This window comes from Typha latifolia, chromosome 4 (genome assembly GCF_019914945.1).
Source record: "Typha latifolia isolate L0001 chromosome 4, TyphaL0001v2, whole genome shotgun sequence".
NCBI lineage: Eukaryota > Viridiplantae > Streptophyta > Magnoliopsida > Poales > Typhaceae > Typha > Typha latifolia.
Window position 1 is genome coordinate 17,767,781 of NC_133089.1, and position 27,639 is coordinate 17,795,419.

General features: G+C 37.9%; 4 protein-coding genes and 1 long non-coding RNA gene across 9 annotated transcripts; 3 read left to right on the forward strand and 2 right to left on the reverse strand.

Annotated features, from left to right (window-relative positions):
- The first annotated feature begins 889 nt into the window (after positions 1-889).
- Positions 890-10,554, forward strand: LOC140787586 (uncharacterized). The gene is made up of 10 exons (XM_073136583.1): positions 890-1,146; positions 1,345-4,558; positions 4,918-5,032; positions 5,135-5,223; positions 5,940-6,178; positions 6,691-6,777; positions 7,543-7,642; positions 8,536-8,749; positions 8,828-9,432; positions 9,950-10,554. The coding sequence occupies exons 2-9, from the start codon at positions 1,415-1,417 to the stop codon at positions 9,379-9,381; spliced, it is 4,542 nt and encodes a 1,513-aa protein (XP_072992684.1). The 5' UTR covers positions 890-1,146; positions 1,345-1,414; the 3' UTR covers positions 9,382-9,432; positions 9,950-10,554.
- Positions 10,555-11,123: 569 nt separating this feature from the next.
- Positions 11,124-13,319, reverse strand: LOC140785781 (photosystem II D1 precursor processing protein PSB27-H2, chloroplastic). Of its 4 annotated transcripts, none has more exons than XM_073133779.1 (4): positions 13,220-13,319; positions 12,694-12,833; positions 12,173-12,594; positions 11,124-11,459 (listed from the first exon to the last, which is right to left on the reverse strand). In XM_073133779.1, the coding sequence occupies exons 2-4, from the start codon at positions 12,782-12,784 to the stop codon at positions 11,322-11,324; spliced, it is 651 nt and encodes a 216-aa protein (XP_072989880.1). In that variant the 5' UTR covers positions 12,785-12,833; positions 13,220-13,319; the 3' UTR covers positions 11,124-11,321. The 4 variants fall into 4 exon arrangements, with proteins under 4 accessions (XP_072989880.1, XP_072989882.1, XP_072989879.1 ...); XM_073133781.1 differs by having other exon boundaries at positions 12,173-12,599; XM_073133778.1 differs by having other exon boundaries at positions 13,156-13,306.
- Positions 13,320-13,543: 224 nt separating this feature from the next.
- On the forward strand, positions 13,544-15,756 carry LOC140785782 (putative H/ACA ribonucleoprotein complex subunit 1-like protein 1). Its single transcript, XM_073133783.1, has 4 exons — positions 13,544-13,785; positions 13,877-14,025; positions 14,148-14,263; positions 15,374-15,756. Exons 1-4 carry the CDS (start codon positions 13,644-13,646, stop codon positions 15,537-15,539), a joined length of 573 nt encoding a protein of 190 aa, XP_072989884.1. The 5' UTR covers positions 13,544-13,643; the 3' UTR covers positions 15,540-15,756.
- Positions 15,757-16,204: 448 nt separating this feature from the next.
- On the reverse strand, positions 16,205-26,982 carry LOC140785779 (myosin-12-like). 2 transcript variants are annotated; one of them, XM_073133777.1, is made up of 40 exons: positions 26,814-26,982; positions 26,575-26,703; positions 25,501-25,644; positions 25,254-25,399; positions 25,030-25,186; positions 24,854-24,912; positions 24,609-24,768; positions 24,348-24,497; positions 24,127-24,263; positions 23,906-24,052; positions 23,548-23,649; positions 23,377-23,434; positions 23,181-23,282; positions 23,049-23,086; positions 22,577-22,703; positions 22,322-22,492; positions 22,081-22,212; positions 21,886-21,992; positions 21,690-21,750; positions 21,415-21,592; positions 21,117-21,322; positions 20,857-20,976; positions 20,640-20,738; positions 20,349-20,564; positions 20,034-20,173; positions 19,814-19,915; positions 19,595-19,709; positions 19,444-19,521; positions 19,278-19,355; positions 18,979-19,149; positions 18,731-18,883; positions 18,129-18,335; positions 17,887-18,033; positions 17,700-17,770; positions 17,487-17,586; positions 17,350-17,406; positions 17,209-17,265; positions 17,050-17,130; positions 16,741-16,823; positions 16,205-16,626 (listed from the first exon to the last, which is right to left on the reverse strand). In XM_073133777.1, exons 1-40 carry the CDS (start codon positions 26,814-26,816, stop codon positions 16,500-16,502), a joined length of 4,716 nt encoding a protein of 1,571 aa, XP_072989878.1. In that variant the 5' UTR covers positions 26,817-26,982; the 3' UTR covers positions 16,205-16,499. The 2 variants fall into 2 exon arrangements, with proteins under 2 accessions (XP_072989878.1, XP_072989877.1); XM_073133776.1 differs by lacking the exon at positions 26,814-26,982 and having other exon boundaries at positions 19,278-19,343; positions 26,575-26,743.
- On the forward strand, positions 16,511-25,332 carry LOC140785783 (uncharacterized). The gene is made up of 4 exons (XR_012108523.1): positions 16,511-16,621; positions 24,659-24,791; positions 24,876-25,092; positions 25,197-25,332. It is a non-coding gene; the product is annotated as an uncharacterized lncRNA (long non-coding RNA).
- Positions 26,983-27,639: the final 657 nt, after the last annotated feature.

A 27,639-nucleotide genomic window follows, 5' to 3' on the forward strand; every position in this document is an offset into this window, starting at 1 on the left:
CGGGGCACGCACCAAATGTGTAACAGTATGCCCCAGGTCATGTCAGGTGGGTGCAGCGAGGACGCAGTACACCTGGTGATGGCGACCGTAGAGAAGAATAGTGGAGTTGCTTGCACTTGTACTACTAAATACTAATATTAGCCTTTGCCTTGGCGCGCATTATTTTGCATATCATATTCTCACAACAATCCATCAACATAACCTGCCTGCTCATTAATTGCTGCATGCTAGTAGTACCTGATGCTCAAAATGAAGTCAAAACTACAGTTTGCTCGCAAATTAAGATTTATGTCCTAAAAATCTAGCTTCATATCCACGGTCAATGTTTCCAAGCAATATTACTATTAAGATTTATGTCCTAAAAAAATTATTCTAACATGAATATATAATTGCTTCCGAATTCACACTAGGACGATAACTATGTTCTTTTCCTCACTTTTTTTGCTATTCTTTTGTCTCTAGCTCTAAATCATTTTCCCCTCTAAAATACCATGAAGACTATATCTACGTTACTTACATGCAACTAGGTTGGAGCTTCTCAGTAGTAAGTTATATATATATATATGATTTCAATTATTCAATGAAATGAGACGTCAATCATTGCCCCGCTCATTTGTTCGTCGTTGGAAGAAAGCAGAGGTTGAAATTAAATCAGAAATTTTCAAAAATAATAAGCATAATAATAAGAAATTCTAAACCCCAATAATTAATTAAATCCGAGTAGTGCCCCGGACAAGGAACTATTCACATCCCCAATTTAAATGGCACAAACATTGGAGGGAACCCACTCAATACAAGAAATTTAAATTTAAAACCATCACCGAAACGATTCCATTCGCGGAACCCGTTTCCCGGAACCTATAATCTAATTGCTAACAATCAAGCCCATATACCACGGAGAAAATCGTCCGCCGTATCCCGTACCGTATCCCAGTCACGTTTCTCCTCACTCCGACCAAAGACGTGAACGAAGTATCTTCCCCAAACTCTCAAAACCCCTAACACCTCGTCTCCTTCCTTCCCTTAATTGGTCGTCTTCTCCGTTCTCCAAAGAGATATTTGCTCGCGATCTCTCTTCTCCTCTCTATTGCTTAGACCCGATCGATAGCTGCTTGAAGAATTTGGACAGTAAATTTCTTCAGGGAGGTAGGCCAGCTTCTTCTCGGTCCATTTATTTTGTTTGATTTCAGCTGCATGTTGGATCTAGGCTCTATTTTATTTCTCGACAATCGAAGCATTGTTTGTTAGATCAAAACCATAGGGATCGTTGTGCTTCCATTATTCCCATTATTCTGTTAAATGGAAACTAGTTATTTGTTGGGTGCCATTTTTGTCTGATTTTAGGTGTTCTATGTCGGAAAAGATTCTAAAAGAGGTGGCTTGACTAAAGTTCTCATTGTAATTGGGATTCTGGATGTCTTCGTCGGAGGGAGGGGACGAGGCAAGGGACTGTGAATTGAAGAAGGATGATATGGATAAATCGACTCGGAGCAAGCAAAATACTGCTTCCGGAGCTTTGCAGAATGGGAGCAGATCGACTGCAAGGAAAAGGGTGAGGAAGGATTGGCGAGCAATTGCCAATGAAAGTGGAACTGCACGAAGGAGACTTTTGAGATCAGATGTTGCAAAGTTAAGGGCGGAGATGGAAGCTGTTAAGAGAAGAGTAACACACGAGGGTGGTAATGAACGTCAACAGGACCGGACTAGCTTTGACCTCAGCGAGTGGAATGACTTGGATTGGATAAAATGTGGGGATGATGTTGAAGTTGCCAAAAAGAAAGTTCTTAAGCCCAATGTTGTCGAGCAAAAGGATATGGCACTTGTGCATGTGAAAGAAGTTATGGAAGGGCCTCTGCGATCTGCAATCAGCAAACATGATGAAGCCGAGGTTGTAATATACCAGGAGGCTGAGGCTGACAAGAAGTTTGTGATGTTGATGACAGAAACTTATAACGATGAGAAGAAAGATGTGGAAGATGCTGATAACATGATAGAGGATCTTGATATGATGGAATTTGCAAAAGGGTCATACTCTGTCAGCAAAGATACTGAAGAGTACTATACTAGGAAAGGAAAAGACAAAAGAGAGCTTTCTTTTGAAGTTCACCGGAATGGAAGCATCTGTATGGCTGTTGGGAGTAACAAGACTAAGCAGATTAATGTTGGAGCTGAGATCATTTCTGATATGAGGGCACAAGTGACCTTGGATGTATATGGGAAAATGGGACAGCTTGAAGGAGTCAATGACAAGGTGGAACCAAGAAATGAACTGATCACAAACAACTCTAGTTGCAAAATCTATCAAGCAGTAGAATGTGAGACTATAGTTGAGCAGGGGAATAAGGGGTTGGATAGGAGGAGAGAGCAAGATGTTGACATTAACGATAAGAAGGTTGAAGCACACACCGACATAGTTACAGAGGAAGCGACGGGAAATGCTGGGACTGATAAGAAGAGAAGTCCAGTGGAGACTACTGCTGGTTCTGATTGGCAAGAAGGGAGAATGACGACTACTCCAAGTAGTGCCATTAAACAGACGGAATGTGAGAACAATCTTAAACTTGAGGAGAACAATGACAGAAGGTTGGATATCTCCAAACATATGAATGAGGTGGGTACTTTTGGGAATGAAATTAAGGAATCAGCTTCTTCTGGAGATAATAATAAAAGGAAGGGCTCTATCACCAGCAAAAGGAACGCCAAGCTGAGGATAGAATGTGAGGGAGGGGCTAGAGTTGAAAGGAGAATAACAAGGTCAGCTGTTGCCAAACAAAGGGAAATTACTGAACATGGTAAGGAGAATGTTACAGAAGAGGCTGAAAGTGATGCGAAGGAAAGTAGACTAGATGCTTCTAATGGCGAAATAGAAGGAGAAAAGGCTGGTTCCTCTAAGAGCAAAATAAGGGGATCAAGTGAGGCGGCTTCAGATACTGAATCCTCCAGAAAGAAAATCAGAAGATCATTTAATTGCCAGCAATTACAGGCGGAGGAATGCACTGGAAAGAAGCTTCGTTTTTGCGCTTTAAGAGATCAGAGAGTTACTTCCATTGGAAAGACTTTTCTGGATGAGAAGTTCATGGGATTGGAAAATAAGAAACATATCAGATCAATTGCCAAATCTGGTTTAGTAACACGTTCAAGTGAAAGAACGTGTATGATGTCAGAAGAAAATGAACCCTGTTCAATGGATGCTGAAAAACAGGAAATCGGCACTTCACATCAGAGAATTCTTCGACGGCACAGCAAAAGAGGTTTCTTTATGGTTTTAACAAACAAAAACAAGCTGGGGAGTCCTGAGAAAGCTTGTACGGTAGGAAAGGATGAAACAAAAAGACATTACTTACGGCAGTATCCACTTTCTGCGAACAGAAAAGATCTTGTGAAATCTCATAAGGTTAAAATGGAATCTAAATCTTTATCTCAACAACTGGAACCATTGAATTTGATATCTTCAAACGGCAAGGGTGAGTTACAAAGGACTTCCAGCTTGGAAGCTCCTAGTCTGAGCAAGCAGAAAAATGCAGCAAGTAAGGAGCAGAGTATGGCTAGACAGAAAGTCAAGGATCAGATCAAAGATATGCTTGTAAATGCTGGTTGGAAAATTGATTTAAGGCCCAGGAATGGCAGAAACTATGAAGATTCTGTCTATATATCTCCTCAGGGATCAGGATATTGGTCAATAACAAAGGCCTATGATGTGTTTCAAAGCCAAAATAATTTTGCTCATGAGGAAAAAGGGAAGAGGACATCTAAAAGTTCATCCATGACATCTAAGGGGAATCAGTACAGTATCAAAGGGACAGATGCTGCATCTCTTCCTATACCGGATGAGCTCCTCAGTATACTGAAGAGAACCATTGTTAATAAGAGGAGTGATAAGGGGCTTAAAAGGATCAAAAACAGAAGTAATAGCAAAAACTCCAAGAATATACACAACACAAAGTACCCAAAACCTAAAAAATCTAAGAATGATTCTGAGGACATTACGGGTAAAATAAAGGAAAACAGCAACCAGTATTTAAATTCAAAGAGCCCAGGTCTAGGGAGACATAAGAAAAGGCAAGGAGGATGCACTTTGTTGGTTCGCCAATCAAACCAGACTGGGACCAGCACTGATAGTTATGCTCCTTATATTTGGAAGCGCACCATCCTTTCCTGGATAATAGATTTGGAGATTGCACCTGCAAATACTAAAGCAAAATATATGGACCAAAACCATACAAAATCACTGCTGGAGGGACTAATCACAAGGGATGGCATCAGCTGTAGTTGCTGTAGCAAGATCCTCTCACTATCGGAATTTGAGATCCATGCTGGTAGTAAATTGCGTCAACCATACCAAAATATATTAGTAGAGGAGGCAGGAGTTTACCTTTCTCAGTGCCTCTTAAAGGCATGGGAAAAGCAGAATGGTCCTGAATTTCAAGGTTTCTACTTTGTAAACATTGATTGTGATGACCCAAATGATGATACTTGCGGCATATGTGGAGATGGTGGTGCCTTGGTCTGCTGTGATAATTGTCCTTCAACGTTCCACATGAATTGCTTAGGCATTCAGGTATGTAGAAATAGTGACTTGTTTTAAGTGTCTTGCAACTTGCAGTTTTCTCTTCAAGTGAGAGGGATTTTTGTCTTTTAAATTTTTTCATCATATTGCAAACCTTCAGCAGTACACGTACATTGTTATTATTAGCTTATAGTCTTCTACTTGATTGCCTGAACCACATGAGAGGATTAAAGATATTGATCATAGTCGACTGGAAATGACAAAGAACAGGGAGTTGGAGAGAAGCTCAGTTTCTTTTGAGAAAGAAGATCTTACTGAACTTTTTCTGCGTCTACTTTCTTTCCGGATGACTTTGTAATGCCTAAATAGTTAGCTATTGCTTCCACTTCATTATATTTTTAATATTGCAGATGCTTCCTCCTGGCGACTGGCATTGCATTAACTGTTTGTGTAGATTTTGTGGGGTATTTTCTGGCTGTGATGCTGAAGAACCACTATTTGCTTGCTCCCAATGTGAGGGGAAATGTATGTAACTTGCTTATCATTAACTTAATTATGATCTACAGTGAAGTTTCATCATGCTGACTTTGTGAAAGTTCCTGAGAACCTCTAACTCTTATTTTGTAGTCCACCAGACATGTGTTCCTGAGCTGGATCTTTTATCTGTCAGTTCCAATCATTCAGGCATTTCATTCTGTGGGCAGAGTTGTAGAAAGGTATAAATAAGTTTGTTTGTTGTGAGGAACTGTCGCCTAGTTTCTGACTTTAATATGCTTGTGCTGTACCGCAAAGTAGAACTCTGACATTTTTCTTAGACAATACAAGATTTGTATAAGTAACCTATTGCTCATTTCTAAGTAAAGAACATGAACAATCAGGTCTTTGTCAAAAGACCTCTATTATGGGATTTGCTTAAATGGTGTTCCTGTTATCCACTTCTTCCCTGTAGAAGTTTCTGAACTTCACTTAACAGGAGGAACTCAATAAGACTATTTTATGATTTTATCAATTATTGAAATTAATAAATAGTAGTTTCATGAGATGTTACCTCCTATATTAGCTTTTTAGATATTAACAATAAAGAATTCTGAAGGAATATCTACGTGGAATGGCTATTGTCTATTCCTTTCTCAGCAGTCAAAAGACTCTAAACTTTTAACTGATGTGGCTGTTCTATATCGAGTTATCACTTCTGAAAGAAAATTACATTACGAACGTGCCTAAATTATGTGACTACTAAATTATTTTATTATGTAGAAAATATGATTAGACAAACTTGGATGATGCAGAAAATATTTTGCTTGGCATAGATAAATCTGCTTTTTGTGGAAGTGTGGAACCAAGTCCTGTTTTCTCACTATAAGGAAATTAGCTGAATAATTTTGATCATTGCCGTATAAAATTAAAACTAATATTCTTGTTATGTCTCTAGCTCTTTGAGAGATTGCAAAGTCTTCTTGGCATAAAAAATGACCTGGAAGCAGGATTTTCATGGAGACTTGTTCAGCGATTTGATGAGGATTCACCAAAAACAATATTTGGGCCAGATCAAAGAGCTGAATGCAACCCCAAGATTGCAATGGCACTCGCAATCATGGATGAATGTTTTCTGCCCATTGTTGACCAAAGGAGTGGCATAAACCTGATACATAATGTTGTCTATAACTGTGGGTGGGTATCAATTACACACTGATTGTTGAATCATCATTTCTTTTTCACAGAGTCAATTTTATGTGTTGTACATCATTCTAAAGGATATCTTGATAGATGCTTATTATGACATTATCTCAACCTTTTCCTTTTATATTATTTGAAATGACTAATTCCTTTTGATACATAAGGATATTTTCTTTATGTTGTGTCTCCTTTTTGTAGTTCTTATTCATTCAATGCCCTGGCAGATTTTATCACATACGTATTTGAATAGTTAAACTCAACACTGCTAATATTTGTAAGCTAAACCATATGTTTCTATTTCGGGTTAATAGTATGAAATGGGGATATCTTCTATCTTCTGAAAACCAAAGTTGTAGACATTGTGATCTTATTATCTTAATAATCATACTTTTTTCTAATTCTATTCTTATTCTACTTGAGAGCTGCTCTCTAGAATTCACTCTACTTCTGAGGCATTAGACTTTGATTGTTCTTGTAATCATTTAATAATCCATCTACTTTGACAGATCAAACTTTTCCCGGCTCAACTTTCGTGGCTTTTATACTTTCATTTTGGAGCAAGGTGATGAAGTTATCTCTGCAGCATCCCTTAGGTAAGTGCAAATTGCTCTGTCTTGTGCAATTGAGTGCTTTTGCAATGTGATGTGTGTGTCTGCATGAAGGTCTGTGGATATAGGCATGTGCATGCATCTCACTGCTGTCCTTGCAATGAGCCTGTTGGTTTTGTTCTCATGTTTGTCTACTGGCTGTCTATGCTTGTGTATAATGCATATATGTTGCCTCAGTGTGTGCACGATGTGTGTTCTGCATGTCATGAATGTTGATAATGACATATCCAAAATCCAAGAGACAGATACAATTTATTTATTGGAGAATAATGGAATGAGTTGGCTACATCCTGAATTAAAGGCTCCTATTTGTTCAGGTAAGTGTAAGCCATTTTGGTCAAGCAACATCTAGATAAAATTGACTTGGTGACTAAATGTGAGGAAACTACTATATCAACAAGGAAATGCTTTTTAGCATCGAAACTCGAAAGCATACTATCCTAGAGATAGCCTTTACTACTTCTTGTAAGTTTCTTGGAGATAAATTTGTTCAGACTTGTCTCCATACGTAGTTATGAAGCAACATGTGTCAACAAAGAATTCGTGTCCTTGGAAAGTTTCTTATGGCCTCTTTCTCAATTAATCTTAAGGATACCATAAGGATACTCTCTTGGTCTTTTGAAAGTTCTGTGGAGATAATAGCTACTTTTGTTGCACTATCTAAAGATGTATGACATTATTTGGTTCTCTTAATTATTAGAACTAAATATTCTTAGTGCCGAATTTTAGTTATCTATCTTGTTGAAACAGAATTCACGGACCCAGGGTAGCAGAGATGCCTTTCATTGGGACACGGAGTATGTATAGGCGCCAAGGGATGTGCCGCCGGCTTCTTCATGCAATTGAATTGGTACTTTTGTTGGACTTCGGATCTTCTGAGAATACTTGTTACCGTTGTTAGAGTTCTTTCTATTAAGTACAGTATAACTGTACTCTGTGTTCGTGTGCGTGTGCGTGTGCGCGTGTTAGTGTTGTGTGTGTCTTACCAGCCGATCCTTCCCATTCAGTGCAGCTGCAAGTTTCTCTTCTTATTTTTAATGTACCACAGATGTTGTATGTAATAAATGAAAACTGCTCTCTTTGCCTCTAAAAGCTCAGATCGTACAGTTTGCAATTTTCAGATCAATAAGTCTAGTCTATAACCTTTGTTAGGCAGTTTCAAATTTAGATTTTCAAGCTACCCTGGTGGTAATTATTGACCTTCTTTCTGCCCAAGCAACAATGTCTGCTTTTTCTAACTAGAATTATAACAACATTTGGTTCCATCACTTTTTCTTCACGAAACCAAAAACACGGTTATTATAAAAGTAGTGATAAGACTTGCATGTGGAAAGCTGTGAAAAAGAAAGATATGCTCATAACACTTACAGAAGACTTATTCCCCTAGCTCTAGGTATTCAATCTGTATAAAAACTGATAGATTGAATAGACCTAAGCAATCTAGTAAACTAAATGCTGTCTAGCATGTAAAGTGGCCCTTTTGGAGTAATAGATGAATTAGAGCTTTTCGCTTATTCTGGGTAAACTTGCCAAGAACCTTGCTTAGTTATATTATGTCTTCTGATTCTTGATACTAGTTTAACTTAGTGGATATTCGTGATATGGATGTAAATTCTGTTCTATTATTTCAGGTAAATTATATTATTACAAGTTCTTGGATGATTCAAAATATTTCTTTACAGTTCTTTCATTAATTTGCCCTCCTTTTCACTGTCATGTTTACAGTTCCTTTCTTAATTTCAGATGCTCTGCTCTCTTGATGTCGAGAAATTAATTATTCCTGCTATTTCTGAACTAATGAGCACCTGGATTAATATCTTTGGGTTCAGACCTCTAGAGGGTTCAGAGAAACAAGAAATTAGGTTTATCAGTATGTTGGTCTTTCCTGGTACTGGTCTTTTACAGAAGGCATTATCAAAGAAGGATTCAGCTGAAAAAAGTGAAACTTCTGAAAGAGGTCACCAATGATATACGCTAGTCATACTGCCATTTTTTTATTGTCATTGTCACTTGATTCATATTACTGTTTTTACAGCTGACAATGTTCTACCTGAAAGTGAGCATTATATCACACCTGATGTGGCAAGTGAAACTTCCATTTCTTTTGCTGGGGATGAGCCCCAGGCTTCTAATGAAGTTGTTGGCAAATGTAAAGGTGATGCTATAGACACAGGTCCTTTGGATTGCTTGAACTCCGGTAATGTTATCTGGCATGAATCTTCCAATGCTTCTTGTGCATCTAAGTTTCAAGTTCCAGAAAACAAATCCTCAAATAGTATTGCTAGTGAAGGCTCAGTACTGCTCGCTGAGACATTTTTTAGAGACAACAATGTTCAAGCTGGTAAATCTCACGACGGTTCCTCTGAACATGAATCTAATTTGGTACCTGCGGAGGCCATGCAAACCAGCAAAGCCAGAATTGGTAATGCTGGTGACAAAAGGGAAGTTCTTGTTGTTAATGATGCTTCAAGACAACAAATTTATGTATGCACTTCAGTGGATGTTGTTGCTTCTACCTTGAAAGATTCTGGTGCAGAAAGTTCACCGAGCCACCTCTTGGATGAAAGAACTGTCATCTCAGCCCCCTGAAACTCAATTACTATCTTCAGATGCTATTAATTCTTATTTTGGAAGAATCAGGTTTGTTTATTCTACATTAGTCAATTTCTAGTAAGTTCATGAAATTGTTTTGTTGTTTATTAACCTAATAACTCCTAGAGGGTCACAGCCAAGCTGATAGCTTGCCCCTTTTGCTTTTCTTCTAAGAATTCATATCGAGTAGTTGCTCCTCCATGTTACATGAATGCGCTTTGCACTTTCCTTTGTCAAAGTTCTTATAATAATTTATTTACATACCTATCTAATTTTCAAATAATAATATATGTAATCATTCATTTCCAAATATTCTGATTGTCTTGTGAGGGACTGTTCTTTTTATAGTTCTGCACTTCTGCTTTAACTGCTATTTCAGTACTTACTGTTAATAACTTCTTTTATGTTGAATGCCATGGGATTTCTGAATTGATTATTATGTGTTTTCTTTGGTTATAATCTGATCTACATTTCACTTAGACCTTTGATTCATAATATAATCTCTAATAGTTGGAACATTATGAATTGTCATTTGGTTGCTCTGACTGGTCATATCTCTGCACAGGGCAACCCCACTAATCAAGAGTGACCTGAAAATGCTGGAATGAGACCACAACACTTCGGGATGTAGACCATGCTACAGCCAGCAGCAGAGACCTCTATCCTAACACATTGTGGTCATAAATGGCAGGGACACTTTTTTCTCCATGTTCTGATGAATAACATCCCTTTGTGAGATGGTGGGCCCATTTTGGTGCGAAACTAGGACATGGTTGAGAGATGGGATTAGGTAAAAGGCAGGAAAGGAACAACAAAATTAATGGTTTTTCAAGCAGTCTTTTCCTTTCCTTTATCAATCAGACCAGTCGGCTTGAAGTTTAGATTACGTCTCCAAAGATCCTGGTGCTACCACTGATCTACTGTACAGATAGATTACTAGTGTAAAGTGAAGCCAGTCTGACATACAGCTAACTCTGGAGTATACGCAAGTATAGACCTGCTAATGTTTAGATACATAGCCTTCTAGATTAACTCCCGTGAACAACCACTTTGATGTAATTGTTTGTATCCCATTTGGAAAATTACTTGGATTCACTTTTTCCCAATGCAACGACGGCCAAATCCCTGTATCTATTTGAACATCCAATTTCGAGGATTGAGTTTCTCTGATTTTTCTCTTTTGGCAGCTTGACCATCAATTGCCTTCATTGGATATTGCTGTTGCTTTCCATTGCATTAATAACCATTAAGTATTTGCTGGTCTTTATTGCAAATCATAGTAATAAAGTTGTATGTATTTTGTCTTGTTCATTCATGACTTATTAGAGGTCGAGAGAAATACTTTTTAAAGCTTGTCCAGTAATGATGAGCAACTTATAAATAGGGACAAATTGTACCAGTTCGTGAGTCATGAGTATCACTATCCTTCGATCTCCTTAGAGGTCATTGATGTAATGGAGAAGATTCAGATATCATCTTCTGTAATCTTTTCTCAAAAAAAAGAAAAGAAAAAAAGGAACACTTCTGTAATCTCACAAATATCTAGTGGACTTGCTATTTCTCACCAATAATACTTCTCTAGAAATTGTATGCACCCTTATCACCAATGATGAGCAACACTTTTTCTTCTTGCTGGGCATAACATATGAAAAGGAAACACTAGTATTAAGCTGCGCTTCATAACAAGCATTTTGCTGCACATTCTGTCAAATAAAAGACACTAATATCACAAGCAAATCTGCAGTGGAATATAAGTTTCATTTCTTAGAACTGTTTTCAGCGAGAAATATGATCGCTTACTCTTGCTATTCTGAGAATAATGAAGGAAAGAAAATTACTGAAGAAAACAGACAACTTTTACTGCTTACTCTTGCTATTCTGAGAATAATGAAGGAAAGAAAATTACTGAAGAAAACAGACAACTTTTACTGAAATTATTACAGAAAGGATTCTGCAGTCTTCAGGTCATCCAGAATGCTTGATTTAACCTCATCAGAAAGCGAAGCAAAAGGGCCTGCTTTTGAATAGAAATTGGCAAGTGATCTTATAGCTCTCTCCAGTGCAACATATGACTCCTGAAAAGAAAATTGGATAATGATGCAACAGAGAGCATTTGACAACCGTAAAATAATTAAATTGAATAGTGGAACCGTAACAGATGGAGACCTAAGTAGGCATGAAATTTCAAAAGAGTTAGTACTTAGTACACAGTTAAGAAATTAACAGAAAACATATCAGGAAGGGATATTCCATGTTATGTTATTTCCACAAAACAAGTCTGAAATCTACTGAGCCCTAACAATGTCCATTTTGTTCTTCCGACTTCTTAAGAACTATGTACCTCCGGGTAAGAAAGTGAAAGAAGAGATACATGCTGTTGACTAAGGGATTATCCTTAATATGAACAATACGAAATATATCACAGTTAGATCTAAATTTACATCTTATACAGGAATATGAAGAACCATGGCCAGCCACACCATGCTCATGTCTATTACAGGTAGAAAAAAGAACATGTCAAGTCACACTTCAAAGATGCTCATATTCTGAGAATCTTTCATCTGAGCCAGCTGATCATATTCAGTGTGGCAGAGCCCAAAAATAAGCAGATTGTCATGCTTCTTCTGAATCTTAAGGATATAAAAGCTCAGAATATGAAAATTTAGCAACTTTAAAAGAATCTGGAAATATACATATGATGACCCGGAGCATATACTCACAAAAATGATATCTTTTAATCAAAGTATGGGAGTGAAAAACTCAAGCCTCAAGGAGTAAAGATATGCACCTCAGCTGCAACAGCTTTCTGTCCCCTCCAACCATTCAAGTATTCTCTAATTGATTCCTTTGCAGCATCAGCATTCCTCCTAAACCTGGCAACGTCCTTGGTATCTTCCTCCAATGACTCTCGAAGTGTCTTCACTACTTCCCTTGCCGCCTTCAGGTAGGCCTTGGGTAGTACTTTTCCTGATTTTGTTTTCTCATTTGGGTCAAATATCAATTTGATCGCCCCTAAAACATCACCATTATCCTCGCCCCCTTGATCTTTAAGATCCTTCTCTTCTGCCTTTACAGGTAATGCAGTCAGGCCACAAGTAATGGATAAAATGGAAACCAGGGACGCTCCGCTGCAACTTATAGCAGACCTTCTGCTGAAAGAACTCCCTTGTGAAGCTACAATCAAAAGACTCTTCAACTGATTTTTTCTGCCTGTTCTGTTGCACAAAAGGAGGAGTAATTAAAGAAAATGAAATTACTATTTTAGTCATCTTATGGATAAGAGATGCAAAGAAATAAGTAATAAATTACATAAGAAATGGTATTTCGGCTTGTGCTCTAACTGTTTTGACTTGGAGGAGAAAAGGAAGCATTTCTCCCAAAAGGAGACGGTAGCAACCATTCTTCCTTATATAATCAACAAAGAAACAGACAGCTTATCTCAGAATCTCCTGCACACCCAACAATTACTTTGGTTAATGGCTTGAATTTCACAAGGAAGATGCTAATGGTACTTGATTAGTAAATAGTATGATGCTAAATTGCTAGCATTTCTTAGAAATTTATCTTTTTCCCTGGTAATGTCAAGTTGAACTCCTATAGAAGGACACATAAATTTGAATACAATTTTGGTGCGGCATAGCCATAGATACATCTACTGTCATTAATAGTTTACAGCAGAACTGCAACTAAATCGTGGGAATGAAAAATCATGGATCCAGCTATCAAGGCGATTCTCACAATGTGCTCAAGAAGAACATAACAATGCATTACCTTTGTTTTGGTCTCTAAATCGTTTCAGAGGAGCGAATTGGAAGGCGATGTGAAGAATGGATACCTTGGTTTTTTTCCTGCCACAACCTTAGAGCTCGTGGTCGGAGACCCTCTCCTCTCCTCTCTTCTAAAATCTTCCAAGCGCCTTATCATCTGATTCACCTAAATCTAAATGGCTAAAATCCATCTTGGGGTGCGAGTCTTGATACAACTTACGAAATGTGCAGTCGTTTTTGCCTACAATTAAAGATGTTGTATCAACGACAAAAGAAAAAAAAGGCATGATGAGGCCCGGGGGATCACAGCCGTCCATCAAGGACCTAATTCTTCGGAAAAATACACCGCGTGCGCCTCACGTGCCAATAAGACACTTCGCCCGCTCTCGCTCGCCCGCCTCTTAAACCCTCGTAAACCCCCTTCGTCTTGAACCTGACGGCGGAGAAAAGGTAGGGTTAGGTCTAGGATTTCTACCGACGCCGGACACGAACATGCGGCCACCTAGGGGAGGAGGTAGCTTCAGCGGCCGAGATGGAGGCCGAGGCGGTCGTGGTGGTGGTCGGTTTGGTGGCGGCCGCGGAGGCGGAGGCCGCTTTGGTTTCCGCGACGAAGGACCCCCGTCTGAAGTCGTAGGTTAGTGAATCCCTCCTTCCCAAGGTATCTATGTGTATTTAACTCATTTCGATCGCTTTGATCTTAAGATAAGGCCTTTGGATTCGTGTAGAGATCTCTTCATTCCTTCACGCTTGCGAAGGCGATGCGGTTACGAAGCTGACGAACGAGAAGATTCCTTACTTTAATGCCCCCATCTATTTGCAGAACAAGACGCAGATTGGGAAGGTTGATGAGATCTTTGGACCCATTAACGAATCGGTGAGATATGTGGTTATCAAACTTGCTTCTCTTTAGATCGGTTTAGGTGTTTCCAATGTTCCAAACTCCTTTTGAAGTGAATCGATGAGTATCTTTCTGATTCGTGATCCCATTTATTTCAGTACTTTTCCGTCAAGATGATGGAAGGAATTATTGCAACCTCATACTCGCCGGGGGACAAGTTCTATATCGATCCGGCTAAGTTGTTGCCGCTTGCACGATTTCTTCCACAACCAAAGTAAGTTTCTTTTAGCCATATATTCGCTATTTGGTTACGTACAATACGTGTTGGGTAGAATGTTATGCAATGAGACTGTGCTGAAGGGAGGAAGGGGTATAGGCGCACTAAGAACTGGTTATAGATGTTATAAAACTTTCTGCTTTGAGACTTGGGAGTGAGTGTCAGAAAAGTTCTTCGCCTTATGACCTCAGCTGGCTTGGTTTTGTTTCATGGTAATCCCTGTAGATGACTAAAAGAGCTGACAATTTTATATCAGTGTTGGATTTTTTTTATTGATTAAGCATTTGCTCCTTCTCTCCTTTTGTTCTGCTCTCTATGGTCGATTATATGATGAAGATCTTGTAGTCATATACCCTGTCAATTGTTACCTCATGGAGTATTGCCATAGAATTGTGCTATTTTTTCTGTTTTGGATGTTAGAGCCTATTACTAAACTAGCCTATCTTCTGAAGCAGATTGCTTTCCAACCAAAGTGTTTCTTCCATTCCTTTAATACAAGGAAGCTCCCATGATTTCTGGGCATGGTCACTTACTGGTTTAGTCATGATTTGGATGTATGTTATAATTGGTTGAGGGGTAACCAACTGCAATTGTATTTTGGGAATGTGTTGTTTTCTTTTATCTATGAAACTTCTTGACCTGACCATTATGCTCGTTACCCTTTATATTATTTCAAAAACCCTTTATATTATTTCAAAATGTGGTTGGGCACGTGCCCATATATCATTGAGGACTTTTTTTTTTTGTTTATTGCGATTAAAAACCTAACAATTTGTTTTACGTTTGGTGATTTATGAAATATGATGATCATAATTATAGGTTTTACAGGAAATTTCCATAGTTAATTTAGTTTATTAGTAATTATGGGCTTTGCAGAAACTTTTCGAAGATACCTTTAGTTGTGACATCATGATAGAAACTTTATCATCTATCTTATAATGGTAGAAACTTTTCATACAACTTTGTACTGATGTACCATGTTTCATACACAATGGTTTTCATGTATACATGAAGGTTTGATATTGCAAGTTCATTAATCTTTTTCCTTTTAAGTTTCACATAAATCAATAGCTAGGTTGACTAGATTCTTGATTTCCTGGATTGCAGGGGACAAACTCAGGGTGGAGGTAGAGGCGGTGGGCGTGGCGGTGGAAGGGGTGGTGGTCGTGGAGGTGGAAGAGGTGGTGGTTTCCGTGGTAGAGGTGGTCCAAGGGGTGGTAGAGGGGGTCCTCCAAGAGGCCGTGGTGGTTTCAGGGGGCGAGGTAGATTTTAGAGCACCTGTTTCAATGTTTGTCTATTAGTTTGCAAAGCACCATCTGTGAGAACTTGAACCTTGTGATTCTTCGAATCTGTACTCGTTAAAATTTCACCAAAATCAGTGCCTATTTTTGCATGCAGTCAAGCATTCAGAAATAGAGCATGAACTTATCTGTCTCTTAATATCTTCTCGTAGAATTGGAATATGGTATTTTAGGGTCTCTTTATCATCATGATCTGTCACCGCATTCATCCGAATTCCATGGACCTGCTTCCCTCAATTCAGTTGTTTTTATTTATTTTTTTGTTTTTCCCTTATTAGTTGAGGCTTTGTTAACTCAAAAATGTCAGGACCTGTTTGGAACTCCTGAGTAATTTAGAGATCAGCGCCTTAATGGTAGAATATTCTATTATGGTATTATTCTAAGAATATATTTGCTCATATCAATGGCTTCACTACAGTTTGATGATATTTACTTAAGAACTCTTTAAGTTTGGATGTCACCAATCTTCTCTAGTGTCATCTTGACATAATCTCTCAACACAAAAATAAATCCAACGTAGCTCTGTAACTGGAGTAATGTTATTTACTCCATGATTATAATGCTTTATTTACTTATAACTAAGAGCCAGAAGAACTGCAGAAATAGATAAGAAGCAGGGTAAGTGAAAAATAAGAACTTATAATTCATCCTTTTCTCATCTTATTGCAAACACGAAAATTTTCATTCTTTCTGTTTGTTAGAAGTAATAAAAAAAATGGACAAATTCTCTCTTTCTCTGTCATCTCCTTAACAAATTATAAACAAACCCAATCTCCAAACTGCACGCGTATCACATCTGGGAAAATAAAAGAAATGGGACCTTCAAAAATGAATAATAGAAAACCCAGCACCCAACAAAAAAAAAAAAAGAATTACAATACAATTTCTTTTCATGTATAAAAAGAGATTGAAAAGAATTAAAAAAGAATCTCTCAATCCGTGCGCTGTTGCAAGAGGAAGTGGAACTCGGAGTTCTGCCGAAGGAGTGGCGGCGGTTCCACGTCGGTCAGATTGATGTCCATCACCGACCGCGATATGTCGTCCAACGAGAAGGGTATGCTGCCATGTTTTATACATGAGTATTCGCAATGTTGATCCAATGTAACTACCATAAAATAGAAATTTCTGCTTGCTTTTAGATAATTTGCTCTTCTACGCTTAGTTAGTTCTTACCTCGAATCATCGTCCAGTAAGAAAGAATTACTCGGCATGTTGACTGAATCATCCGTTGTCATGGCTCTCATCTTCCCAATTACCTGAAAACAAATATGTTTGTGCAAGTTGTAACGAGATATCATTCATTTTTGTCACTTAATATTCTGTTCTTTTTATGCACACCAGCTGTTTGATATGGGTTAGTGGTTGGACGAGTGAGAATTGGGATTCTATTTACTGTGTAGGTATTAAATTTCTGTACGGAGGTCCTAATCTCTTTCTAGATGAGATTTGTGTAGTAAACGAGTGGAACAGAGATGTACTCACATCCTGTGATAAGCCCTGTGTCCCATATTTGTCATCCCAAAACATTGTTCCAATCCGGTAGATTTGAGGAATGCTCAAAACCTGGAAGAAGTAGATTAGGATATATGTAAATTGTGGAAATTATATAAATGATATCCGGGGGGTTTGTCTTTGACTTACTGGGCAGAGTTCATCCTTGATTTCCTCCAAGGATTTGTGTGACTTCTGATGCAAAACCTGCATAAGGAAGTTATGGAATTATTTTCTAATGTTTATGAAAGTAAAGTATTTGGGTTTCGCTGAGTGTCATGTAGAATATACCAGAAATACAATTGCTTGTCTTATGTGTTGGAGCTCATCCCATGAGGTTCCAGCGTACTGCATGTTCATTGATTGTGTTAGCAACAGGTCTTTCATTTGCACGGGTCAGAATTATGCTAGAACACCAAAGAATTTACCTCTTCTGTCGCTTTGGTGCACCACTGCTCCAATTCTTGCAAGCCAGCCTTCACATATTCCCCATTGCTAAATGAGCAGCATTCTCGTCGGAGCAGTAAACTGCAGACAAAACCAATATAGTGTGTTACCGATCTTTTAAATTTTTAATAATAAGAAATCAATCTATGTTTAATGATTTAGTCATGATGAAAAAGAAAACCTAGGATTGTTACCTATTGAAGAGTTGTACATTAATAAATGCAAACACTTGGCTGAAAGTTTTTCTCATTATCATTGAAGGTACCTGCCATTATCAGGTTGAACTTATTTAGCATTACCACAGCCTGATAATATTCTTAATTTCCCAATTAAATATCATACGTATGGTGAAGCCATAAATAATTGGGTGCTTTTGCTTACATAATTCTTGCACATTATTTCTAAAGTGTGATCCAAGCATTTGACAATGCTTTGCCAATGTATACTTGATGCTTGCTTTGCTACTATGTTGGAGTGAATACTCTTCGATGGCCCCCGAATTGATCTCGCTCTCATAGATCGAGGTGCCTTTTATGTTTAACAAACAAAATAACAAATGTAAGGAGTCAGCACTCAGCACTATGGTTGAAAGAAGTTAATTTCATGAAGAGGATGAGAGATACCTGTATGCACATAGTTAAAAATGGACTTATCTCCTTCTTTAGACTGTCTCGAATCATTGCATAAATCTTCTCAACATATGCTGTTAGGTGTTGCTTAAATAGGAGGGCAGGATATTTTGCTTCTACTCTCGATTGGGTATCAGATTTTGCTGCCATTCCACTGTAACCACTGGAAATCCCCATTACTGATGATGACGGATGAGCATTCTGACAGTACATTTTTTTTACTGTCAGTATAAATTTACTGGTTAAATGGTAACAAACATGAAATACATGAAAGAATTATATATATATATATATAGAGAGAGAGAGAGAGAGAGAGAGAGAGAGAGAGAGAGAGAGAGAGAGAGAGAGAGAGAGTACATGAAAGGATAATCGCATTTGCCATATAAATAACTTGGAAAATGTGGAAGCTTGATGTTGCATGGTTGCATGGTAGTGTCATAATTCAAAATGAGGCTGCGGGCCGTCATACTTAAAAATCAGATATAGGGATTTAAAAGTTGAAAAACTCATGGTTTATTTTTGAAATCCTGATACTGTTCCAAATACTATGACTGTGCTTAGTTGATGGAATCTGTCCACTATATTAAAGAACTTACACGTGCCATTCTACTGAACAAGGTGAGTGTTGTTCGACTGCGGTGTGAACCCGTGCTTGATGCATTGCTAGCTTTCAAAGTATTTTGCAATAGAAATAGGAGAGTTGATGTCGTTGAAAGCCAGTAAGCAAGTTCACTAGCATTTTCCTGATTCTGTTTGAAGACAACAAGAAATTAGTCTCTTGATTCTTGTCACTCTGGTAAATATTGAAAACGAAATCCAGAAGAAAAGTTTATAGGTGTACCACCTCAACTGAAGACCTGATTGTGTGGATGATTCGATCGAATATGTTTGTTTTATCTGCTTCAAATGAGTGCCATTGAAGCAACGATTTGTAAACAACACATGCTGCAGTTGGTCTCTTCTTGTCAAACCTCTTATCTTCCATAAGACATTTGATAAGTGCATCATGATTTTCCTGTGAATAAAGTAACAACAGATTATTATGATTGAGTACCTGTATTAGACATGTGTAGATATTTTCACAAGTCCTCCATGTTTATTTCTGACGTAGATGTCAGGAAACTTAATGGTGTTAGAACATACTTGTTGTCTATCTGTTAGGGACTTCTGTTTGCTTAAGGCAGGTGCAAGAGTGACCACCGCAGACTCCTGCAAATGCAACTTATGTTTTTGTAACAGTGAAATTTGTACACTAGATACTTTTCAGCTTATTATTTGGTATGAGCATTAAGGAGAACATTTCACTTACTTTGGTGATTTTAAGATCTTCATTCTCTTTTGTGACTTTAGTAGGTTCTTCTCCCTCGTAATTTCCATTCTCGAGACTCTGGATCTTTGTAATAGTTAGGAACAGTATAGGGTAAAGTATCTGGAGAAATGTATATATTTTAATTCTATACCTTTGTGATGGGTGGTTCAATCAATTCATGAGTAATTACTGGCTGAACTGCTACTGCAGGACGACTACGGAGCAACTGATTCTCTGACTCCAATGTAGCAATCTTGCTCTCGAGACTGGCAAGAGAATTTAATTAGGCACCGGTATAAAGCTCTTTGGTATTATAGCTGGCTAGAGATGCAATTTAGAAAGAGGAAGTGAAAAAGTCAATTTGTCTTACCTTTTGATTTGTTCTGCTTGATCCTCGTTTGTTGATGCAACCAATGCCTGCTGGCGTAGCACCTGATTCTCAGACTCTAGGTTTGATAAATTTGTTTCAAGTCTGCATAACAAATGATTAAATAGTTACATTTATAAATTGGAAGCTTCCTAATTTTCCAAAAGCAGATATCCAGAAAATTCTAAGAGAAGTCGCAAATAGAGGAATGCTGGCATTATACCCTTCAATCATCTCCTGAAGCTGACTTAGTTTTGACCTATTCTCTTCCATGTCCTTGAGTAATGTCTCGGACTCCTTTTGCACTTCAGAAAATCTCTTTTCAAATTCCTCGGCCTTGTTTTTGTATGTACTAACTTCATCCTACAATATTTCAAGAAGCATATTCCGTCATAATATATTCCATCATGTAATTCTGCTTCATGAAGCTAAAAGCTCTAGATGATCTTTCACCTTGTAATCCTATTAGTAGTTATATTATGAATAAATGAGAGTATCCATTACAAATGAAATGACAGGGCCTTGTAAGTATCTTTACCTCGAGCTCTTTATTGCGATCCATCAGTAGTTCCAATTTGGTGTTGTCCACAACTGGCACCTCCTTAATTACTGGTGGTGCTTGTTCAATTGCTATTTTTGCAGCTTCCTTTTCCTTGATGATTGATGTATGGGCTTCGTCAAGCTTCTCCTGCATTTCTTGTAAAGCAGATTGCAGCTTCTCTATTTCTTGTCCCTTAGCTTCTTCAAGGTCAGTCTACCAATAAACCTTTTTCATTAGATAAGTTAATAAATCAATAAATTACACTTTCTGACCAAGATAATAAAGTACCCTCATATGCTTTTCAAGCTCTAATCTCCATGTTAGCTCTTCAACCCGTTTTTCCAACTTGTCCTTGGCTTCTTTTAGTGCACCTGTCTCTTTTGCGGCCTGTATGAATCATTTTGTTTGAGGAGTAAGTTTCTTGATTCAATCAACAAAAAGAGAATAACTAAAGCAGGAGAATATTGTATCACAATAAATGCTCTAATCAAGCATGAGCACACACCATTCGGAGTTTTCGGAGTTCTTTTCTTGCTATGCGTGCTCTCCAGAGACATTGGAGTATCAATGTAGCCTTCTTTTGCTGCTTATACGCCAAATAAGCTTTATGTAGACGCCATTGAGTCTGCAAACAATATTAAGTGAATCAATCTTTGTGAAAGATAAGCATAACTTAGATATTAGCAAGATAACTTAGGACTTAGTTTTCTATATTATGATATTTATACTTAGTCAATTTAAGCTTCATCCATTTCTAATGCATACCTGGATAACTATAGCAGCCTTGGTTCTTCTTCTGTGCCTATATTCATTGTGTGCTGCCATTGCACGTAATCCTGTTTGTATAACTACTGCTGATGCCTGCAATTGTGTATAAGCTTTTCTTGCAGCATGACTACGTGCATATTTTTGTATACGTATGGAAGCATCTTCTCTCCTCATGTACTCATATAGCTTCCGTGCAAGCCGTGCTGTAGGATGTAGTATGTGAAGTAATATCATATGTTTTAGCAGTTCTTATCCACATGAAACACCACTATGAACAGTAAAAAAAGAGATAAACCTCTCCAAAACTTTTGCAGTTGAATTGAGGCTTTCCGTAAGATGATGAATTCCTTGCGTGTAAGATGTGTTCTTATCTGCCTCTGTAAGAGTCTTGCAGCATTAGCCAAGACTTCTGTTCTTCGAGCATCTAGTTCTGCCATTTGGCCAGCTCTAAGGAATACCTTGGTTTTCCCTATCTGATACCAGAATATTTGAGATATTTGAGTCATACTATACATATCTCTTCAAAATATTGTTCTTAGGTTCTTACATGTTTTTCATTTGTAAACTTACCTGGTAGCCCTTCAGGCCCATTTTGTCACATATAGCTGAACACACTGCCTTCTCATCAGAGCTACAAAAGAGTTAAAATTTCCAGCACATCAGGTGAGTAAGTCAGACTAACCACATGTGGCACACCATTTAAAATGCTTACCTATAATATATCTTTCAAATGATAAAGAGTAAATTTCGACCTTATAAAACATACCTGTCAATAAGATCTGGTGCAAGCATTCCAAAACGATCAATGAACTCATCAAAAGTCCTTTTTGTTGGATAGCCAGCACAACTGATCCTGATTGCTTCTAGCACACCCTTTATCGAAAGATGATTGGATATTACATTATGATTAGTGTGCCAAACAAGATTCTTATCTAATATCAGTAACAAAGAACTTGCATACCCCACATCTCAATTGGTTCAAGACATTGAAGTTTTCAAAAATTCCCGGTTTTAGGACAGCATTAGGTTTCACACATCTGATGTAATGTGGCTCCGTTGTGCTCAGTGTTTCCATGAGAGCTTGTAGTTGTTGCTGCAATTTATATAATATAGAGATAACTGAAAATCCAAGACTATGAAGATTGTAGTATAGTTCTTGTAGATGTAAGGTTTAAACATGTAAAATTTATATACCCGCATACCTTAAAGCGAGTGCCAATGGAGGAGAACTTGGATTGCTTAGAAGTTTCTTCAGGTAATGGGGGAATGAGATTTGCAACAAAAGGGCATTTCGAGTCATTCAATAGAGCTTGATGTTCAGCCACTACATAGTCTTTGTTCTTATCAAGGAACTGGTCAGCTTGATATGTGACCTGTTAAGTAGAAGGGTGTTCTTTAAATTCCTCGATGATAGGAATAACCTGATGATTTTAAGATGTTTGAGTTTTGATTCTTACATCTCCTGCATAGTGGTTTATTGTGAAAGCAGTGCGAGCAAGTTTTGGCTTGGCGAAACGCTTGTGTCCCTTGTACGTTTGGTACATCTTTTGTGCGAATGTTTCATGAGTTGACTTAGGAAACATACTGTATTAGACAGTAAGAAATAATCAGATGTTTAATAGTATCATATAAATTGAGTGGATAACTGGATAGAAAACAGTAGAAGAAAGTTTACTCTGTATATCTTGTACTTCCTGAAGTAGATTGTAAAAAATTTCAACTTGATTTAGAACCCAAAAATTAAAGGTATTATTATTGTGCATACACAACATAATAGATATGCAAAACATCATGCTAAGCTGTTTTTTGTTTTACTGCTTATGAGCAAAAGTTACGCACTAGTAATTCATTTGCATCATTTTAGATCAGTAACTGATCTCTCATAAGCATACATATCGATTTCTTCTGAATCAATAATTATTAACATACCATGCCTCATCCAGAAGTGCAATTATTCCTCCAGGTTTCTGTGTGCAGACTTCGGATGTCAGTGATCAGCAAATAATTAGTAAATAAGTAGATTTTCATGTACTTTTGCCAGATAATATGCTCATTTAGTACCTTCTCAATAAGATCCAATACATCTTGGTTATCTACAAATTCAACATAACTCCAGTCGATCTCTTCCCTCGTGTATTCTTCTTGCTCCATTTTAAAGACGTGCTGCAAGATTAAGTTGGTTGCTTAGCATAATTAGATAAACTTCTGCATGCAAAGAAGTACTGTCAAGTCTCAGCATTCATGAATTTTCACATACTTGATTAAAATGCTGCTGCAATTTCTCATTTGTAAAGTTGATACATAATTGCTCAAAACTGCCAGATAGAGAAAAATACCAGATCAAATAGGTAAATTACTTACGCATATGATACATAACTATATATATTATGTTTCTAACTTACGGGAAAGCTTAGCGTTTGTATCTTACCTGTTGATCTTGAAGCTCTCAAAGCCATAAATATCAAGCACTCCAATTATATTTATTGCATTAGGATCCTGACCAATTGAATTGTTGATCTTGTCTACTATCCTGCCATAATAGATAGGAAAACCATGCATAACTAAATAATGTACACTCAAGCTTTAGCCTGTAAGAAGTAAGAGCTTAAACTGTGAAAAATCATAAGGTTAACATACAGAGAAAAGTTGATGAAATTTTAGCATTTAGTGGAAGTTGATGCCAGTGTCAACAAAATATTGGGAGTCACATTGCCAATGTTACCATAACAATGTCATGGTATTCTTTCATTTCATTTTTCTGGTGAAGGTAGATCATTAGTGCTTACCAGTCAAATAGCCTTGAGTATACTGTCTTTGCTAAGGCATCGCGGTTCAGTGCTGCAGAATCTGGATCAAGAGGCTTTGTTATATTACCATCAGGTGTGACTATGACACGCTCACACAAGGAGTCTTTGAGGGCCTTCTCGTCGCACCTGAGAGTAACTATCTTCAATATAAAAGAAGAAAGAAAGGAGACGATTATAAAGCAGAAGAGACCGTTGCACACATTAGCATCTCCGCTGCTGTTTTAAGATGATAGATTGACTTCTCATCTTTCAACTTGGAGGAATCAATTTCCTTCCCTTTGGCAAAGTTGATGTTACCCAGGTGGAGGATTGCAGCTACTACACGGAAGATTGCATCCTTAGAATGGATAAAGCACCATGTGTCATTTTGGATTTCAAAGTTTTCATTTATGAAGCAAAATTTGATGACAACAATCATTACCTGTTCTTCCTGACTAATTCCAACAATATCCATAGCATTTCTAGTCTCTAGATACTCTCTTGCATCATCAACATTAGATACTTCATAACAGTTTGTTTGGTTTAAATAATGGAACGACCTTGGATCCCCCACTTTGAACTTCTTTACATCCTGAAAAGATTTCCCACTTACTATAATATCCTCCAGAACTTCAAGTGCAAAGACGTAGTATTTATGCAACTTAAATAAGAGTGTGTATATAGCAATCTTCTGTAGAATTACCTCTGGTGGTGCATTACAGAGCATATAGAAGCAATGATAGTTCCTTTCAGGGTCAGACACCTGGCAGACTCGTGAGCGTTCAAGGAGATATGTGCGGACAGCAGCTCCAGAAATCTTCCCATATTTGTCAAATTGGATTTCAACAAATTTACCAAAGCGACTGGATCAACAGTTACTGATCTGGTAAGTATAGGTGACTTCTTATTATTCCCTTTGAAAGCACAACATTCAACATAATCAATCACCTTGAATTGTTGTTCTTAACAGTTTTGGCATTCCCAAATGCTTCCAGCACAGGATTGGACTACAGATTGTTTACAAGATGTATTAGACATTTTAAAATGTTAATTTTCATGAACGTCTGATGGATGTGTCACTGTTCAAATTTTTGGAATAAATCTGATGTCAGCATATCTTTTACCTCCAAGACCTGTTGTTCGACTGTTCGACCCTCTGTACCTGATCTTCCTCCCATAAATGCAAGGTATCTCATGAGCATTTTTGTTGTCTCCGTTTTACCAGCCCCACTCTCTCCACTTACTAATATAGATTGGCTCCCGTGGTCATTTATCATTGCCCTATTCACAGAAAAAATTGTTCATACATTATACTGCTTTATAATGGTTGAAGAAATACATAATTTACCTGTAACAAGCATCTGCAACAGCAAAAAGATGTGGACTTAATTCCCCAAAAGTTGCTCCCTTGTACTGTTCCATCATGTGCAAATCATATAGATGTGGTAACCTTCGGAAAGGATTCACTGCTATCAAGATATTTCCAGTGTAGGTCTGTTGAATTCATGTATATTTTTTAAAATCTTGTTCTCACATTTATACCTTTACTGATGAAGAATTTATTCTGTAAGAAAAGCTGGACGATGGATGCTCACATAGATCTCATTCAGAGTGTAGCGGCACTCCAGGTTCTGCAGAACTCCTGGTTCATGGAGGTAAGCCAACTTGGTCATGTCATCTACTCCTGCTGGAGGTGCTTCTGTGTCTTTTGGGTAAATACTGGCCAAACTGGCCACAATCTGAATAAAGAACAATGAACCAAGGCAACATACATGTCAACCCACAGTTTTGTACTACCAATTATGTGAGAGGAAACCTTTTTCAATTTTGCTCCTTCAAAATTAGAATTATGGAAGTGGTGGTAAAAGCATTAAGACTCTCAAGACAACTCATTACGTGCTCAACCCAATAAAAGAATACAAGAAATCATTTCCTGCAACTGGCGAGACATAGTAGCGCAAGTATAATATGCGAATTATAACCAAGAATTATTTAGTTTGTTCTTTTCCCTATCCTTAGTCTTGAGGCAGCTGATTTACTCATTTATGACTTTCAAAATTATTCAAAACATGCTTGTTATTGAAGATTCTTACTCCTGAGAATGATTAATGGTAAGTAGCAGTAATAGATGTTCAAGAACAGATAGTCATTAGTCATCCTAAGGATTGGATAAGCTAACTTGTTTAACAGGTGATATGGCATCAAACTTTAAAGGAAACTGCCATGTTTGTCTGATTGGAAATTTTTACAGAGGATGCGCATAAAAAGAATCTGATAAAGATGACACAATTTAGTCCAAAAAGTTGATTGAGGTATATTTTCTGAGAGCATTTGGAAATTCTATCAGATAATCGTTTGTAAGGTACAAAGACAACTCCGAATGAGTAAAAGCAGGGTATGTTTACTTATCACAATTGAATCTCGTTGCTAAATTATCTATGAGAGGCCAATAGAGAACTCCTCAGGTTCATTACAGCAGCATCAGATCATTTATGAGCTATGATTGTTCACCTAGCTATCTCTTCTGAACATATTGCAGTATTGTTGTTGAATCAAAGGCTCATAATTCTTTCTATCAGGTGCAGGATGGCATCCAGAGGCAGAGAGAGAAGCAGAAACATGAAAAAGGTTGCATCTCTGTCAAAGGTGAAATCAATATTTAGACATACTGTTTTCCCATTAGTGGTGATGATGGTAGCCTTGCCGCCCTTGATCTCCGTGACCTCTCCATCGATCCACGCGATCTCTGGATCCTCCACCCACACGTGCGACCCGACGATTATGTTCACCGGAGTCCCCTGCCCAAACCAAGATGAGCAAATACCATCAAAGCAATCAGCGCATAGCAATCGCATCGGAAATCGCATATCTCTTGCGTAGGAAGAGAATCCAGTGGTCGGAATCTAACCATAATTCAAGTGCCGTTTTGGTATTGGTCATTCAACCTCAGATTCCACTGAGAAGAGGAGACTACACAGAGAGAGAGAGAGAGAGGTGTAGAGAAGGTGGGTGAGTTTTTCTTTCTTTCTTTTTTCCCTTGGGCAAATGGTGGGGTGTTGAGAAGGAAAAAAGAAGACAAGGAAAATGAAAGATTGGAACGGTTAATAAGAAGCTCATTGCAGAATGGTGGTGGTGGTGGGGTGGTGGTGGTGGTGATGTCTGGTTGTTTACTCTCCCAAAAGTAGAGAGAGAGAAAAAAAAAAAGAGAGTCCAAAGCTTTCGGTTTGGCCAGGTCAGATGATGATGTGGCAGCGTGTGAAGAATAGTGGCGGCGGCTTGAGTAGTAGTTATGTTATCTCTACACACAATATTTTGTGTGTTGGCGGCTATGTTAAGATCCAAAGTCCAAACATACTCTAACCGTTTCCTCCTTCCTTTCTATGTACAGCTGAATTCTATGAGATCTATATGTATATATAATACACTCTGTATCATGTTAATTCTTCTTCAAATATCTACTATGGCCAAGTAATTGGCTGGCGCTAGTTTTAGCCGACAGAGAAAGAGAGAGGCTGAAACTGAAGCATGTGGGGATTAACTTAATCTTGTCCAAATATTCTGGTGGCAAAAGAGGGACCGGACCCACCACAAAGTTTAGGGGAACGGCAACATCACTCTAGTTGTAGGCTGGGCCCACAAAAGCTTCTTTTTAAGCCTTTGAATCCTTTTTGGGGGAAGGGGGGCGGTGAGAGAAAAAAAAAGAGAGAGAGAGAGAGAGAGAGAGAGAGAGAGAG

Bases quoted from the DNA above. Each gene is read 5' to 3' on its own strand.
- LOC140787586 (XM_073136583.1), top strand. From the start codon at position 1,415: ATGTCTTCGTCGGAGGGAGGGGACGAGGCAAGGGACTGTGAATTGAAG. The intron at 5,224-5,939 runs GTATAAATAAGT...TTATGTCTCTAG, and splicing joins GTGGGCAGAGTTGTAGAAAG to CTCTTTGAGAGATTGCAAAG. The intron at 8,750-8,827 runs GTCACCAATGAT...CTGTTTTTACAG, and splicing joins AAGTGAAACTTCTGAAAGAG to CTGACAATGTTCTACCTGAA.
- LOC140785781 (XM_073133779.1), bottom strand. From the start codon at position 12,784: ATGGTTGCTACCGTCTCCTTTTGGGAGAAATGCTTCCTTTTCTCCTCC. The intron at 12,595-12,693 runs GTAATTTATTAC...GCAACAGAACAG, and splicing joins GCCGAAATACCATTTCTTAT to GCAGAAAAAATCAGTTGAAG. The intron at 11,460-12,172 runs GTGCATATCTTT...TTTTCTTTTCAG, and splicing joins AGAAAGCTGTTGCAGCTGAG to GAGTCATATGTTGCACTGGA.
- LOC140785782 (XM_073133783.1), top strand. From the start codon at position 13,644: ATGCGGCCACCTAGGGGAGGAGGTAGCTTCAGCGGCCGAGATGGAGGC. The intron at 13,786-13,876 runs GTTAGTGAATCC...GGATTCGTGTAG, and splicing joins ACCCCCGTCTGAAGTCGTAG to AGATCTCTTCATTCCTTCAC. The intron at 14,264-15,373 runs GTAAGTTTCTTT...CCTGGATTGCAG, and splicing joins CGATTTCTTCCACAACCAAA to GGGACAAACTCAGGGTGGAG.
- LOC140785779 (XM_073133777.1), bottom strand. The intron at 19,710-19,813 runs GTAAGACAAATT...TTCTCTTGCCAG, and splicing joins CAAGCAGAACAAATCAAAAG to TCTCGAGAGCAAGATTGCTA. The intron at 19,150-19,277 runs GTATGTTCTAAC...CTTTATTCACAG, and splicing joins CCCTAACAGATAGACAACAA to GAAAATCATGATGCACTTAT.